The sequence below is a fragment of the Elephas maximus genome, chromosome 13 (genome assembly GCF_024166365.1).
Source record: "Elephas maximus indicus isolate mEleMax1 chromosome 13, mEleMax1 primary haplotype, whole genome shotgun sequence".
Classification (NCBI taxonomy): domain Eukaryota; kingdom Metazoa; phylum Chordata; class Mammalia; order Proboscidea; family Elephantidae; genus Elephas; species Elephas maximus.
The window spans coordinates 56,039,477-56,054,940 of NC_064831.1; the positions used below are offsets into that span (position 1 = coordinate 56,039,477).

Consider the following 15,464-nt stretch of genomic DNA (forward strand, 5'->3'; position numbering starts at 1 on the left):
AGGCATTCTAAGTGCTTTTATGTACCAACTGATTTAAGCAGCCCAATAATCCTATGAGCTTCATTGTTACTCTATTTAAACACATGAGGGGGCCCTGATGGCACAATGGTTAAGAGCTCAGGCTGCTAACCAAAAGACTGGCAGCTAGAATCCACCAGGTGCTCCTTGGAAACCCTATGGGGCAGTTCTACTCTGTCTTATAGGGTTGCTATGAGTCACAATCGACTCGGTGGCAATGGGTTCTTTTTTTTTTTTGTAACATGAGAAAACAGAGGTACAGAGAGGTAAAGTATCTTGCCCAAGGTCACACAGCTAGTAACTGGTAAAGCTGGTATCTGAAGGCTGGGAATCTGTTTATCTGAACCTCTGAGGAGCCAATGGGGATTCAAGCCCCAGCCCTGCTGGTAGGGTCTTTTGGGAAATGCCATGAATTTCCTTCCTATAAATGTCAGTTCTGGAAACTTCTGCTTTAAGGAAATTGCTCCTCCCAGAATTTCATTTATTGCAAAGGAGTTTACTGAGCAAGAAGTTCATAGGTAGGCATGGGTAGGGAGATACAATGCAGGGGCTGGAGGAAGACATACTCTTGCCCTCATGGAGACAGACTCCAAGTATGAGCTATGTGCTGTGAGAACAGAAGGGATGGAATGATTAATTCTGAAGAGTATTCAGGGATGACTTCAAGGATGACTTCATGGAAGAGGCAACCTCTGATCTTAGCCTGCAAGGCTGAGAAGGATTTTCATTGAATGATAAGGACAGTGGGAAGTGCTTGAGAAAATGCACAGTGGCCCCAAAACAGACACTGTGTTTGTGAAGAAGTGAGCTGAGTGTGATCACAGCACAGGTTTGTGGCAGAAGATGAGGTTAGCGTGGATTAACTCTAGTCCTGAGGGTAGGTTACAAAGGGCTGAAATTGGAGCTTTATTTGGTGAGCAATCAGGGGCCATGGAGAGATGTGATGTAACACTAATCTCAAAGCAAATGGCACCTTGCTAGTCTGCCCAGCTCCACTCAGTGCCTTCATCCACAATTCAGCTACTTCCCCATCCCGGGTGGGTGGGAAGAAAGGTCCTCACTTCCTGTATTTGGCCCTCATATAGACAATCCCACAGGGCTGCTATTAGCCCAGAAATCTTTTGGCCTGAGTCCCTCTGTGGTGGGTAGGCAGAGTGACCCTCACTCTGCACTCCCCAAGCCCTGCTTACCCTCGGGTGTAGACCAGGTGGGATCCTGGGTTCTAAGAGGGCACAGAGCAGCCCTGAGAGGCTCATGGAGGCTGTCCAGTGAGCTGTCCGAGGTGCTGAAACATCACGCCCAATTTTAAGCGGTCTCGTTTGAAAGACTGGTTCATTCAATGACTTGTTTCCTTTGCGCAGAGAATTTCATTCTCATTTTACAGATGATCAGTCGAGTCCCAAAGAGTGAGCAGAAGCAGCACTAGAACCTTGATTTCTTGCTTTCGAGCCCAGGACTCTTAACCCTCACTCGGCAGACCCAGTGCAATTCACCAATGCACCCTACAAATGACTTCACTTCTGCTGCCAATTTAATATCTAACAAAATGTCTAGACTCTTTTCGCACTCTTTCCCTATCTCCACTCCCCCAAACATAGACAGGTGTGCCCCTCCCACTACCAAAGTGCCTCCTGAGACACTACAGCAGGCCTGTCACTCAGCTCCCAGGCTGGCTCTGCTCTAGCCCCCTCCTCATCAGCACTCCTCATGTCTGTGTTGAGCCTGATACCATTCTCAGCCCTCAGTGACTCTGCCTTCATAAAGCTACCCCAACATCCTCCCTAAAGAGCACTTGGTGGGACAGCTGAGGATGTGGCTTCACATCCATTACCATGTTGGCTACTCACAACCAATAGTAGGTAAGACGGAGGTGACTCTTCTCATTTAACAGATGAGAAAATTGAGACCCAGCAAGGTGATAAGACATGCCTGAGGTTATTAAGTCTGAGATCAAGGTCTCCAGACACCCAGAAAAGGACTCTTTTAATTAGTCTCTAACTAATTGCTCAATCTTTTTTTGGGGGGGGGGGAGGCAGGTACAGAAACTCATAAACCAACAACAAATAAAGGCATTGCTAATTATCACTGACTCCAGGACATTTTGGGTGAGGGTCTCAGCTGAGTCTGCTCTACTGATTGCCCCAACCCCTACCCTGGCCAGAGATGACTAAATGCAGAAATCGCACTGATTCGAAAGCTGGAGTGAGGGCAAGAGTGATGGCTTCCACTCAGGGTCACACTAAACCAACCCCAAACCAAACCCAGTGCCATCGAGTCGATTCCGACTCATAGCGATCCTATAGGACAGAGTAGAACTGCCCCATAGAGTTTCCAAGGAGCGCCTGGTGGATTCGAACTGCTGACCCTTTGGTTAGCAGCCGTAGCACTTAACCACTACGCCACCAGGGTTTCTAGGGTCAAACTAGATGAGAACAATTCACTGCTCTGTTATCACCTCAAGCACCTCCTCCCCAACACCCAACAGGGCCCCGGAAGAGTCTTTCCAAGTACAGTGAGGCTGGGCAGAAGGAGACGGATGGGAATTCACAGGGTCTCACCAGGGCAGCCTGGCTCACAATCTGTCTTAGCCCCGAGTGCCAGACAGGTGGGAATAGCGAGATGATTCCAACAAGCACCAAGTCCCCCAAAGTTCAAGAAAAACAGGTAATTTGCATTGCAGATGGAAGGAAGAGAGGCAGCGTCCTGGCCTCCAGACTGTGGGGCTCTGGCCTGGAGGCAGTGGTCACATGGACTCTGTACCATTGCAGGGCCCTGTCCCTACTCCTGAGGAGCAGTGACTAGGCAGGCAGCTGGGGGTGAAGAAGGGGGAACAGGGAGGTAAGGCCCTCATCAGGTGATAAAAGGACCCAAACCCATAGACCAATGTATTTGATCAAATTATAACAACCCTCAATGCACCCCACATTGTGCAGATACCTCTTTGCTCCCACTGCCCCTCATTTCCCTCATTCCTCAGGAGTGTGTGTTTCCTAAGCATAGCATCAAACAGGCAGACAAACAAAAAAAACCTGTTGTAGCTGAGTCGATTCCAACTCATAGGACTGAGTAGAACTGCCCCATAGGGTTCCCAAGGCTGCAATCTTTTTTTTATTATTATTAATTTTTATTAAGCTTCAAGTGAACATTTACCATTCCAATCAGTCTGTCACATGTAGGTTTACATACATTTACTCCCTTCTCCCTCTTACTCTCCCCCTATTCAGTCAGCCCTTTCAGTCTCTCGTTTCGTGGCAATTTTGCCATCTTCCCTCTCTCTCTATCTTCCCATCCCCTCTCCAGTCAAGAGTTGCCAACACACTCTCCAGTGTCCACGTAATTTAATTAGCTCACTCTTCATCAGCATCTCTCTCCCCCCCGCTGACCAGTCCTTTTCATGCCTGATGAGTTGTCTTCGGGGATGGTTCCTGTCCTGTGCCATCAGAAGTTCTGGGGAGCATTGTCTCTGGGATTCCTCTAGTCGCAGTCATACCATTAGGTATGGTCTTTTTATGCCAAGGCTGCAATCTTTATGGAAGCATATCTCCAGGTCTTTTCTCCCATGGAGCAGCTGGTGGGTTCAAACGACCAAGCTTCTGGTTAGCAGAGCACTTAACCATGATCTTAGAAATCAGCCAAAGGCCCAGTGTCATAGACCCACCCTAGTGGCTGACCTGGAACTGGCAGTCAGGACTCCCCCCCACTTACAGTCCGCTGCTGAAAATTCACTTCAATTTCAGTCACCTTGGTACTTGACTATGTGAGATTTTTAATCCCAAACATTTATTCTTCCTACCCAAACCCAAAACCTCGGGCACTTCCATTTGGCCATGGAAGTTATGGACAAAACTCACACTAATTTTAGAGAGGAAACCTTGAGGAAGAACAGGCTTTCTCTTCCTTTCAAAAATGTCACCAGAGTTCATTTTCACCCAGTTTTATCTGTGCTAGAGAAGAGGAAGAGGACGCTGAGCAGTGTTTTGACCAGAGCCCTGCACTGCAGACCAAGGGCAACCTGCCCACAAAACGCATTGACCCCTAGGGAAATACCCACTTCCATTTTCCCCACCTTTGCAGCACATTGGGACCCCGGTGGCACAGTGGTTAAGCATTTGGCTGTTAACCAAAAGGTCAGCAGTTGGAATCCACCAGCTGCTCCTTGGTGGGGCAGTTCTACTCCATTCTATAGGGTCACTATGAGTTGGAATAGACTCCGTAGCCAGGGGTTTTGCAGCACATTGGCCTCAAGCAGACCACCCCTCAGACAAACACATTAGAATCCCTGGGGTAAGGCCCAGGCATCAACAATTGTAAAGCTCTCCCAGTGATTCCATTGTGCAGCCAAAGTGCAGAACCCCTGCTGAGCATTACCTTCCTGGAAAGAGCAAACTGTTAAGCGATGGACAGAAAGGTCAGTTGTTCAAACCCACCCAGAAAAGCCTTGGAAGTAAGGCCTGGTGATCTGCTTCTGAAAGGTCACAGCCTTGAAAACCCTGTGGAGCAGTTCTACTCTGCACACCTGAGGGTCACCATGAGTTGGAATCTTGATGGCAACTAACAACAACACCTTTCTACTCAAACTGAGGACCACTGACCAGCAGCATCAGCATCACCTGGGACCTTAGAAATGCAGAATCTCAGGCCCCATCCCAGGTGATTCATAAGTTCACTTAAGTCTGAGAAACGCTGCTACAAGGTGCTTTATATATCCTATCTCTACACCTTACCGTAACCTTTCAAGGTAGTTGTCCCATTTCGCAGGTGAGGAAACTGAATGTAAGAGAGGTGAAGTCACTTGCCCAAGGTCACACAGTTGGTAAGATAGTCAGGATGTGACTCCAGGTCTGACTGGTTCCAAAGACCACGCTCTTTCTGCATAACCCCCTACCTCCAGCACAACAAAAAGTGGGCAAGGCTGACCCCTGAGTGTTTGGGTCATTGGACCCATCAGGCACACCCGACCTTTGAGTAAGATCCCACTTCCAATGTCAAGTTCCCCAGAATCAAACCTCATAAAGACCAGCATAATTCATGAGGAAACACAAATAGTAAACAAACACGTGAGGGAAAAGTTTCATTCCCCTTCGTAATCAGAGAAACGCAAATTAGAGCAACATTGCAGAGCCATTTTCTACCTATATAATCAACAAAAACTAAAAAAAAAAAAAAAAAAGTTAGCAAAGTTGTTCTAAAATAGGTACATTCACACACGGCTGGTGGCAGTGTGAATTCATACAACCCTTGAGGAAAGTAATATGGCAACAGCCATCGAGAGTCATAAATACATTATGCCCACTGACCCTGGGAATTCACCCTTAAGGAAATAATTCCATCGGAGGGAGGGGAAGCTGTTGGTTAGAAGATGCTCATTGCAACATTCACTATGAACACTGGAAAGAGCTTGATATTCAGCAGTAATGGAGTGGCTAAGGAAACTTGGGGGACATCAGTGTCATGCAGCCATTTAAAATGATAATTAAGAAGCCCAAGCAGCAAGGTGGGTGAGAGGAGGAAGAATGAGAAACCGTGTGTGCGCACTGTGGTTATCATGATGTAAAGCTATTGTGCACGCAAGAATACAGACAGGGAGGAGCTGGCACAAAGGAAGACAACTGGTATTTGGGGTGGTGGGGGGAGATAGAAGGACTCCCTCCTTTGCTTTTACAGTTACAAACCCCAGCAGAACTGGCCTTTTGAGAACAGCTTAGAGGATTCTCTGAGGGGCGCACAAGGAGAGACTCCCATTCTTCATCCCTGGGTGCAGGGGCACACCCCCCTCATTCAACCCAGAGCTGGGAGAACTGGCCCTGTATCTCCTGAGGTGGAGGGCAGGGTGGGGAGGTCATGGGAATGGCCCTCGTGTCTTACCATGAAGCCGGGGGCACAAGTGCAGCCCCCAGTGATGCTGTGACAGTCAGCGCCATTCTGACAGGTGCAAGGCAGCCGACAGCCATCGCCGTAGTAGCCAGCAGGGCAGGACTCGTTGCAGTGGCGGCCAGACCAGCCAGGCTGGCAGGTGCAAGCTCCGGTTACTGGGTGGCAGCTGAGCAAGTGAGAGAAGGGTGAGGGGAGAGTCCAGTCAGGGATGCAGCCACGTCCCCCTGACCCATCTGCCCGCACCAAGTCAGGTCTGCCCAGGGTGGCAGAATCAAAGGACCTCTGAGGTTAAATTGCTCAATGCCTTGTTTGTTATCAAAAGATGCCAAGGCCATGTGGTCCTACTAATGCTCAGAAACTGAGACTCAGGGTGTTCACGTAACTGCCCTAAAGTCACACAGCAAGGAAGTGGAAAAATCAGGATTAGAACACAGCTCTCCTGACACCTTAACAAGTGCTCTTTATGATACAAATATACAAGGAACAAAGCAGAAGGCAGGCTCTTCAGCCCCTTGCCTTATGGGCTGGCTCTGAAGGGTCCAGGGCTTCACCCTCTTCCCTTCACCCAAGGCAGGTACCTAGTGTGGAGGCTGGCACGAGACGGTAGCAGTGAGTCCCAGCACCTCTGCCTGGGGTAGGTACTCAGTCAACCTTTGCTGAGTTAAAAGGAGGTGTCAGGGCAGATGTGGCCTCCCCTTCTTGAGCAATGCAATGGGGAGAAGACCCTCCACCCGTGCTCCACCAGGACTCTTTAACAAAGAGCAATCTCTTCTGTGCCCTGTGTCCATCTAGGCCAGAGAAAGGACCATTTGGCTGGAGCCAGGGGCATGAGCACTAGAGAGTGGGGGCAACCACTGGCTGGCAGAGATCTGATCAAACAGCCAATATCTATTCATGGTCAGAGGGGATGCCAGGTATGGTGGCCATGAAAATCTCCTGCTGGGAGTGGAACTGACTGTGGCCCCAGCTGCTGTGCTCTGAAACCCAACACTACATTCACTGAGCCACAGTTCCCACGGGCTGCTCCCACAGCCAGTAACTGAGCACAGTAGGGATACTGAGGTAGGGTTGGTCCTCAGAGATGCAGACTCCTCTGATAGTTAACTCTGTCTTGAAGACTCCCCATCAGCCTTGCCAAACTGCCTTAGAACTGCACTATAAGATAAGATACTTCCACCCCACCTTCTTTCCTTCGCTCTCTCCTTCACATAGGTCAGACCTGCAAGGAGGGTTGACAGCTCTCCAGCCTCCTCAGACCCCTCCCCATTTCTCCTCACTAACGTTTCCCCTAAACCTTATGCACTTGAGGTCTGCTTCTGGGAAGACACAGACTAACACATATGGAAGGGTACTGGATGGCAGAGACGAGTCTCTTAGATGTCCTGTGTCACCTGCTTCCCTGGGTCAGAGTTCAGATCAAGGGATACAGTTGTTATGGATTGAGTTGTGTCCCCCCAAAAGATATGCTGAAGTCCTAACCCCCATTACCTGTGAATGTGACCTTATTTGAAAATGGAGTCTTTGCAGATGTAATTCCTTAAAATGAGGGTATAACCTAATCCAATATAATTGCTGTCCTTATAGAAAGGGGAGAAGAGACACGGGCAGATAGACAGGGAGAACGACATATGAAGACAGGCAGAGATTGAGTTATGCTGTCATAAGCCAAGGAACAGTTAGGGATACCAGGAGCTGGAAGGGACAAGGAGGGATCTTCCCCAAAAGCCTTCAGAGAGAGCATGGCCCTGCCAACACCCTAAATCCAGACTTCTGGCCTCCAGAACTGTGAGAGAAAAATTCTGTGGTTGGAAGCCCCCTAGTTTGAGGTATTTTGTTATGGCAGCCACAGGAATCTAAGATGACGGTCAAGAGAAGCATGCGTTTGGGCCGGCAGGAGGAGCCTGGGTACAAGTCTTGGTTCTGTTAAGTTCCAGGAAGACAGGAGCTTTGTCTCTCTGGATTCCCAGGGCCTGGCTCATATTCAGTGTCCAATTAAAGAGCTGAGAATGAATAGTACTTTCATTATGTATAATTATTTTATGTGTCTGTTGACTTGTTTATCATGTCTCCTCCACCTGGTTGCAGCTCTGTGAGGAGGGCCCTTTGTCTCTCTGCTCACCTCTGTATTGTAACCCAGGGCCCAGGAGAGTCCCTGGCGTGGCGGAGGTGTTCACCACGTATTTGGTGAATGAATTAATGAGCAAACTAATTGTGTGAAGCCCAGCCAAGCTGTTTCTCTTCTGGGGGCCCTGGTTTTCTCATGGAAAATGAAGGGGTGGACAGAGCAGACAATTCCTAGATACTAGATGCAAATTGCTAATAATCATTTCAGAAAATGTTTAGCTTCGCTAATCATCAAGTCAAAACAACAACTGGATACTACTTTTTCTTTACCAAAACAGTCAAGACTTTTAGAAAGGGACAAATACTCAATGCTGGTAGAGGCTTCTAGAAAACAAGTTGCGGTTATGTATTAGGAGTCCTAGAAACACTCAGACCCTTTGGTCTCGTAATTCCATTTCTAAAAAGTATCCTAAGAAAACGATCATAGTTGTGGAGAAAGATTTGCTCACAGAGATGCTCCCTGAAGCGTTATTTATAACACTGGAAAATGGAAGCAATTTAAATAATAATAAATAATATGTGACCAGGCTATTAAAGCACCAGGCATTTCGCACATGTATTTCTAATCTTCAAATATGCCCATGACTTAGGAATTATGTCTTCTATTTTACAGATGGCACTTGGAGGTCACGTGATTAGCCCAAGGTCACACTGCTCAGTCAGTGGTGGGGCTGGGATTCAAACCCAGGTCGGCCCGATGCGTAAATGAATTATGAAAATCCATATAAAGGTATGTTAGAGAGGTACTTAAATGTTTTCCAAAATAATGACATGCTAGAAAGGTAAGAGAAGTAAGCCAACTGTATACATGATCCAAAATATGAAAAAAAAAGTAATATATACAGACACAAACCCACGGATGAAGCATAAACAAATGACAACAAAATAGATTTTATTTTTACCTCTGGGTTGAAAAATTATGCGTGATTCTGAGCTTTTTCTTTAAATTTCTATGTATTCGCTCATGTTCCAAACCTGAACATCTATTCTATTTATAAACAGATTGAAAGCAAGAAATCTTACAAATATACAAAAGGGGGCAGGTACTGGATGAGTGTCTGAAGACTCAGAAAGCAAGTCTGACTGACAGAACAGAGGTTTCTGACCCTCACGGTTCCAGCAAAATTCCTTCCCAAGCCACAAGCCCTGTAGGGGAGATAGTGGCAAGCCTGGGTACCATGGGACATGAGTATACTTGGTGGTCCTGACCTCAGCCAGATGGTTTCGAGGCACTAATCTCTGTGCCAACCCTCCGACCAAAGTCTCTGGGCACAGCCTTTGTAGGTTCCAATCTTCCAGGGGCCTCCTCCGACGTTTTGGTTTAGGGTTTTGGGGACAGGCTTAGTCATAGCTTGATGGACATGCTTGGGCCCCAGGAATGACTTGGCAGGCCTTGGCTCTGTCCCTCTCTGGAGATTCTAAAGGGTCTCAAGCACATTTCTGCCCTTCCCATAAATAGATTCTTCTGCTGTTCCTTCCCCACCAGCAGTCTCCCAAATATTTCCCATCTGCTGTTCACACTTTGACATGGGTACACGCCCAGGATAAGCGCCCCAGGCCCATGAGAGCTAGCAAAGGCTGCTAGTATGTTCCCTTCGTGGTCTCTTAATCCCATCCCACAAATGGCATCTAAGCCTCCTCCCCGCCTCCCGCCCATTTCCCACTTTTGATCTCTACTGGCAGCATTTTGGCTGCTTGGGGCATCTAAGCTCTAGTTTTACTTTTTTCCACTGGGAACCAGAAAGCTTAAAACCAAATCTAAAATCCTTTATTTCTTTCTCCTTTTCATGCCCCTAAAAGTGTACTTTAAAAAATGGGATTTTCTATTTTCTTAATTTGATTGTCTTTTATTGTAAGAATTCCAAAAACCCCTTCGGAAAGAGAGTGGGGAGTTGCTGCTGACTAAGTGAACTGTGATCACCATGCCTGGTGCTGGGGTCCCCTCTCCCATTGTCCCCGCTTCCTGTCCCCTCCTCCTGGTGGGGCCATGAGCCATTCCCTTGGGTGACTGGTGACTACTGGTTAGGTTCAGGCAAAAGTCACAATCCCTGCTGTTTCAGCTGATGTTCCATTTTCTCTGCCCTTCCCCGCCGCCCCTTTTCCTTTATTCCATTTTCCCTGGACAAAGATTAATCACAAGCTAATAGGAGCCAAAAGCTGAACATTACAGGAATCTTTTCAGGGCGGATTTGTCTGCCTTTCTTTTGGCCGCTATGAGACTTCTATCGATACCACATCTGGCAGCTAAATCAAATCTTCCAAAGGTAATACACGGTCATGGCTGGTGGAATTTGTCTGTGACAATCCACTTGTGGAGGGGACCTCTAAGAGGCCTGACATGGAGGTGCTTTCTTTCTCAAGGTTGTGCCTTTACGGAGGAGGATGGCTCTTTTGTGTGCACCATGAAGAGTTTATCAAGGAGTGAAGCGCTGGGGAATATCACCTTCCTGGGCCACGTGAACTCAAACCCTAGGAGGTAGCCTGGCCAGAGGGGCACAAAGCAGACAGAGGCTGGGGTTCAGTGGGGAAGGCTTTCTTTGGTTGGGGACTGGGGTGCTCTGTCTTCCTGGAAAAGATGCTCAAGGCCTTACAAGCAGTCTCGGTGAAGGCTTTGTTGTGAGTTCTGCCCAAGCCAAGGGGGAAGTGAGGTGAGGCTCCTGGGGGTCCCACATGGTGGTCATTTGGTGGAAGCTTCGCTTTCAGAGACCACAAGAGAACTCTTCCCCACTGAGCTCAGGAAAGGTGATGGACAGATTGGGAAACTGAGGCACAGAGAGAGGTGCAAGATCAGGACATTTGCTCAGAGGTAAGCTCTGAGGCCAGGACTCGGGGGTCTCAGCCCCAGTACCTGTAGCTTAGCTGCCTTGAGATTAGGAGTCATAGAGTTACCTCTCTGCTTTTCTTGGGTCCCAAGTGAGGGCTCTATATCAGAACAAAGGCTCATGGGAAAAAAACCAACTGCAGCCAAAAGAGGTCAGTTAGAAGAGTGGTGCTCAGTCTTGGGCGATTTGGGGACATTTGACAATGGTGGCGCAGTGGTTAAGAGCTCAGGCTGCTAACCAAAAGGTCCACAGTTTGAATCATCAGCCGCTCCTTGGAAACCCTGTGGGGCAGCTCTACTCTGTCCTATAGAGTCGCTATGAGTCAGAATCAACTCAACGGTAAGGGGTTTGGTTTTGGTTTTTGGAGACATTTTTGGTTATCACAACTAGGGGTGGAGGAGGTTGGTACTGGCATACTGGGCAGAGGTCAGGGATGCTGTTAAACATCCTACAACAGACAGGACAGCTCCCACAACAAAGAACTATTTGGCCCGAAGTGTTAATAGTGGCAAGGTTGAGAAACCCCGAGTTCAACTAAACAAAGATTTTTGTGAGTGTTGAGGACTTAACCCACACTGGGACAGTATGCCAAGAGAATGGGGTGAGATAATAAGAAAAAAAAAAGAGGGTGCAGGTGTTCAGCTCAGGGGCAGAACTAGCTAGAGGAACGGGCTGTATAGAGAAACTCAGTGGTTCTTTTCACTGAAGGCCAGATTGTCCAGGCACTGTGTGATGCCAAGGCTGCAGAGGTGGGCCAGCCAGGGAGCTCCAGCCCTCAAGGAGCCCAGCCTTATGAAGAGTCCCCCCTGAGGAGGCAGTGACGAGACACTGAGAGCCCAGCCTGGGGGGTGGGCTGGCAGGCACACTCTGAGCCCCTACTCCTAATAACCACTTCAGTCTCCCAGCCCCTGGAACCCGACATGCGTTAAAGACAGTAAAGCAAATAACCATCAATACTGGATGGACTGAGATTAGCGACGGGGACGGGGGAGTCCTTCCAGATTAATAATGCATCGAGGCCTCCTTCAGAAGAAGGGGAAATTATGCAGAGCTCAGTTGCTCAGGCAGGGAGGAAAGACAATAACTCTTTAATATGGGGGTTGCTTAAAGCTCTGTGGTGGGGACTCTCCCTGGTTTGGAGCGCAGCAGCAGCCTTGCTTCCTGTTCTTGAGAGGGTCCTTCCCCACCCTCCCAGCAGGGGTGGGGGATCCTGGTGCTACCCCCACCTGTGAAATAGGGACAGGCATCTGCCTTGTCCCTGACCAGCCATGCAGGAAGCCCAGAATTTAGAGTCTTAGAGCTCCGTTCCTGGTCTCCAGACCAAGCTAGATGTCACCTCCTCCAGGCGGCCTTCCCTGACCAGCTGTTACACTCTCCTTGGCTGCTTTCTGCATGCAGTCCTGGATCACAGTTACTTGGGTACATGTTGGAACCCAGCAGGACCAGCAACGTATCATATTTCATTAATTCTAAGATGCACTAAAAGCCCCCCTCCCCCTGACATTTTCACTGATATCGGGTGTGTCATACAATCAGTGGTACATCATGGTTCAGTTGACAGCATCTTCCTTTGATAGCAGTATATAAAATAAAGTTGTGCCTCACTACTGGTGTTGTTTTGTATTTGAAGATATATGGTAGACGGTGCTCAGTGTGTGTGAGTGTTCCAGGCCCGAGTTCGAGTTCTCGAGGACTGAACTGGTGCCGAGGGTGCCTCTGTTTCCTCCTCAAGGACTAGCCCTACAAGCATCAGCTATTGTTGAATGACTGACTGAATGTATGAATTATCAGGTCAAGTACAGGCCATGTCCAGAGGAGGACTCCCTCTGGTCAGCCTCCTTCCCTACCCTCCACCCTTGCAGTCAGCATCACCCAGCACTCAGCTCCAGGGACTGAGGTCTGTATCCATTGAAGCCCAAAATGCTTGCTGAGACACCTCTGCCTGCAGTGACTGCAGGCTCCTGCATGCTTTGTGGATAATCAAAAGCTAGAAATGAAGAGGAACCAGGCTAAGCCCTGGCAGTCCCAGAGACAGGGCTGAAAAATTGTCTGTCTGACCTGCGAATAGCGGTGGCACCCACTGCCCTAGCAGCCAGTCCTCTCTGAACTGTCCCCCAGGTCAAACGAGATCAAGGAGGCACACAGGAGGCTCCCCCTTCCCCTCCTCCCCGCCACCTTCACCACTGCAATAAAGGACTGTGGAGGCATTCATCTGGGGGCCAAAACAAACAAAAAAACCAAACCTGTTGCTGTCAAGTCCATTCCGACTCATAGTGACCACATAGGACAGAGTAGAATGGCCCCATAGGGTCTCCAAGAAGGGCCTGGTGGATTCCAACTGCCGGCCTTTCGGTTAGCAGCCAAGCTCTTAACCACTCTAACACCAGGTTAAGAGCTCTGGGGGGTGACAGCCTCATTTACTACCAGACGGCAGTGCCAGCTGGTGCGTGAAGCAGGCAGGGAAGGGAGCTGCGAGAGGCAGCCCAGGGCTGCACTGGCTCTTCTGGAAGCAGGGGTGGGGGCCAGCTTCTCCCAAGGGGTCCCCAAGCCCCAAGGACACACAGCAGAGGGACAGCTGGCCCCAAGCCGAGGCCCTGATGGAGGGTCTGCTTCTCCACCCTTGCCAGCATCACCTCCTCCCAAGTGTGACCAACAGATATGTTTCCAGGCATTGTCAAATGTTTTGTCGGGGGCAAACTGCCTGAGGTTGAGAACCACTGGTTGAACCCAACTTTCTAGTCCAGGGCCAGCTACACCGATTTTTAAGGTCCCTTCTAGTGCTGACCTTCTGTGGCTTCTGCTTCTGCCCAGGCGGCCATACTCTGGGCCCCTTGGGATTGGGGGGATGGGGGGTGGCTTAGTTAGATGCGGTGTGTGTGGGAGAAATGTTCTCCAGAACAATACTCCCAGAGCCTGTGGCACTCCAAGCCCCGCCACCCTAGGCGTCCCCGCTCTGTGTGCCCTGCCACACCTCGCCTGCTCCCCTGAGGACCCCAGGATCCCTCCTGCTCCTGTGTGTAGGGTCTTAGGTTGGCTCAGTTTCAAAGGCAGGCAGCCTGGTGCGGTGGACAGAGGCAGGAGGCCTGGGTTCTAGTCCTGGCTCTGGCTGTGTGGTCTCAGCTTCTCTTTCTGTTCATTAAAGTGGTTAGCTGAGCTGATTGCTGAGGCCCAGCTTCTTCTTCCCTCTGCCTGCATGGCTGTGCTGTTGGGCTGGGCTGGAGGTGAGGGACAGTGGCCTGAGAAGCCGCCTCTCCATCAGAGCCCACCATGTCCTTCCCCAGGCTCCCCTGTCCCCAGCTCGTACCTGATGGTGTTGTTGGCATCACAGGGGCAAGGCAAGGTACAGCCTGGGCCATGCAGGCCTTCGGGGCACAGCCGCTCCTGGCAGTTCGGGCCCTTGTAGCCCAGCTCACACTCACAGGCACCCGAAGTGGGTGAGCACTGGCCCCCATTGTGGCAGTCACAGTGCTGAGAGCACTGGAAGCCGAAGGTCCCAAAGGGGCATTCCTCTTGGCACCTGTGGGAACAACAGAGAGGGACCGAGGCTGTGGGTGGGGCTCCCTTGCTTGCCCTTTACACCCACCAGCACGCCTCCAACCTTGGTTCTGGGTAAATCCTCCTCCCCCTCCTCTTTCCTCCTCCAGGAAGTATTCCGTGATTTGGCTCACCAGTCAGTTCCCTTCTTCAAGCCAGTCTCCTGAGCCCCCCAGCACTGTTTGTACTATCATATTTCATTGATTCTAAATCTGAAGTCTTTAAAATATATGTTAACATCTCTGAAATCAGGTAAGTCTTACAGTTGATGGCAGGCCATGGTTTAATTGTCAGTGTTTTTCTTTCTTAGTATGTAAGATAATTCCCCTTACCATGGGCGGCATCTCAGATTTTATGAAACACAGTCAGTTCATTTCTGCTCATTGTCTGTGAGTCTGTGGACAGGTGTCCAGGCTCCTTTGTCACACTGGGATATGTGTCTCCTCCATTTGTGTGGAATTGCCCCCTAAGTAGAAGAGGCCTTCTTTGTCATCAGATAGCGGAATCCCCCACATCAGGGGCCGTTCTCCCTTCCTTGGATTGGAGCACCCCTCAAGACAGGGGCTGAGACTATCCCGTCAGCCCATGAGCCACCAAGGATGAGGACTTCTTTGTGTCCTATCTCCACTGGGGTCTAACACTGAGAGCTCCCCACATAATGATAACTATTCCACTTCATAAACTGTTTAGGACGATTGGTTATGGACCCCCTGTGGGAGATCGTGACCCCCACTGGTGACCAGCCAGCCCTCTGAACGTGCCCCAGCCTCCTCCTTCCCCCACCTGTCCCTCCAACCTCAGCCAGCCTATAGTTGTTTCCGCCTGCCCGCACACCCATTGCCTTTGAGTCCATTCCGACTCATAGTGACCCTACAGGACAGAGTAGAACTGCCCCATAGGGTTTCCAAGGAGTACCTGGTGGATTCGAACTGTCGACCTTTTGGTTAGCAGCCAAACTCTTAACCACTATGCCACCAGGGTTTCCTTAGCTGTTTCCAGGGGATGCAAATTCATTGTCACAACTGGAATTATGAAGTAAATCGGGACAAAACCCCCAAACCAAACCCACTGCCGTTGAGTCAATTACAACTC

General features: G+C 49.5%; 1 protein-coding gene across 7 annotated transcripts in view; it reads right to left on the bottom strand.

Moving 5' to 3' along the window:
- The window catches only part of MEGF11 (multiple EGF like domains 11), a 404,509-nt gene that overhangs the window by 54,137 nt on the left and 334,908 nt on the right, over positions 1–15,464 (bottom strand). For all 7 annotated transcript variants that reach the window (XM_049905536.1, XM_049905533.1, XM_049905530.1 and 4 more), the window contains exons 9-10: positions 14,143–14,355; positions 5,884–6,058 (exon numbers count right to left, since the gene is read on the bottom strand). In XM_049905536.1, the coding sequence (XP_049761493.1) occupies positions 5,884–6,058; positions 14,143–14,355 (388 nt within the window). The remainder of the gene's footprint in view (positions 1–5,883; positions 6,059–14,142; positions 14,356–15,464) is intronic.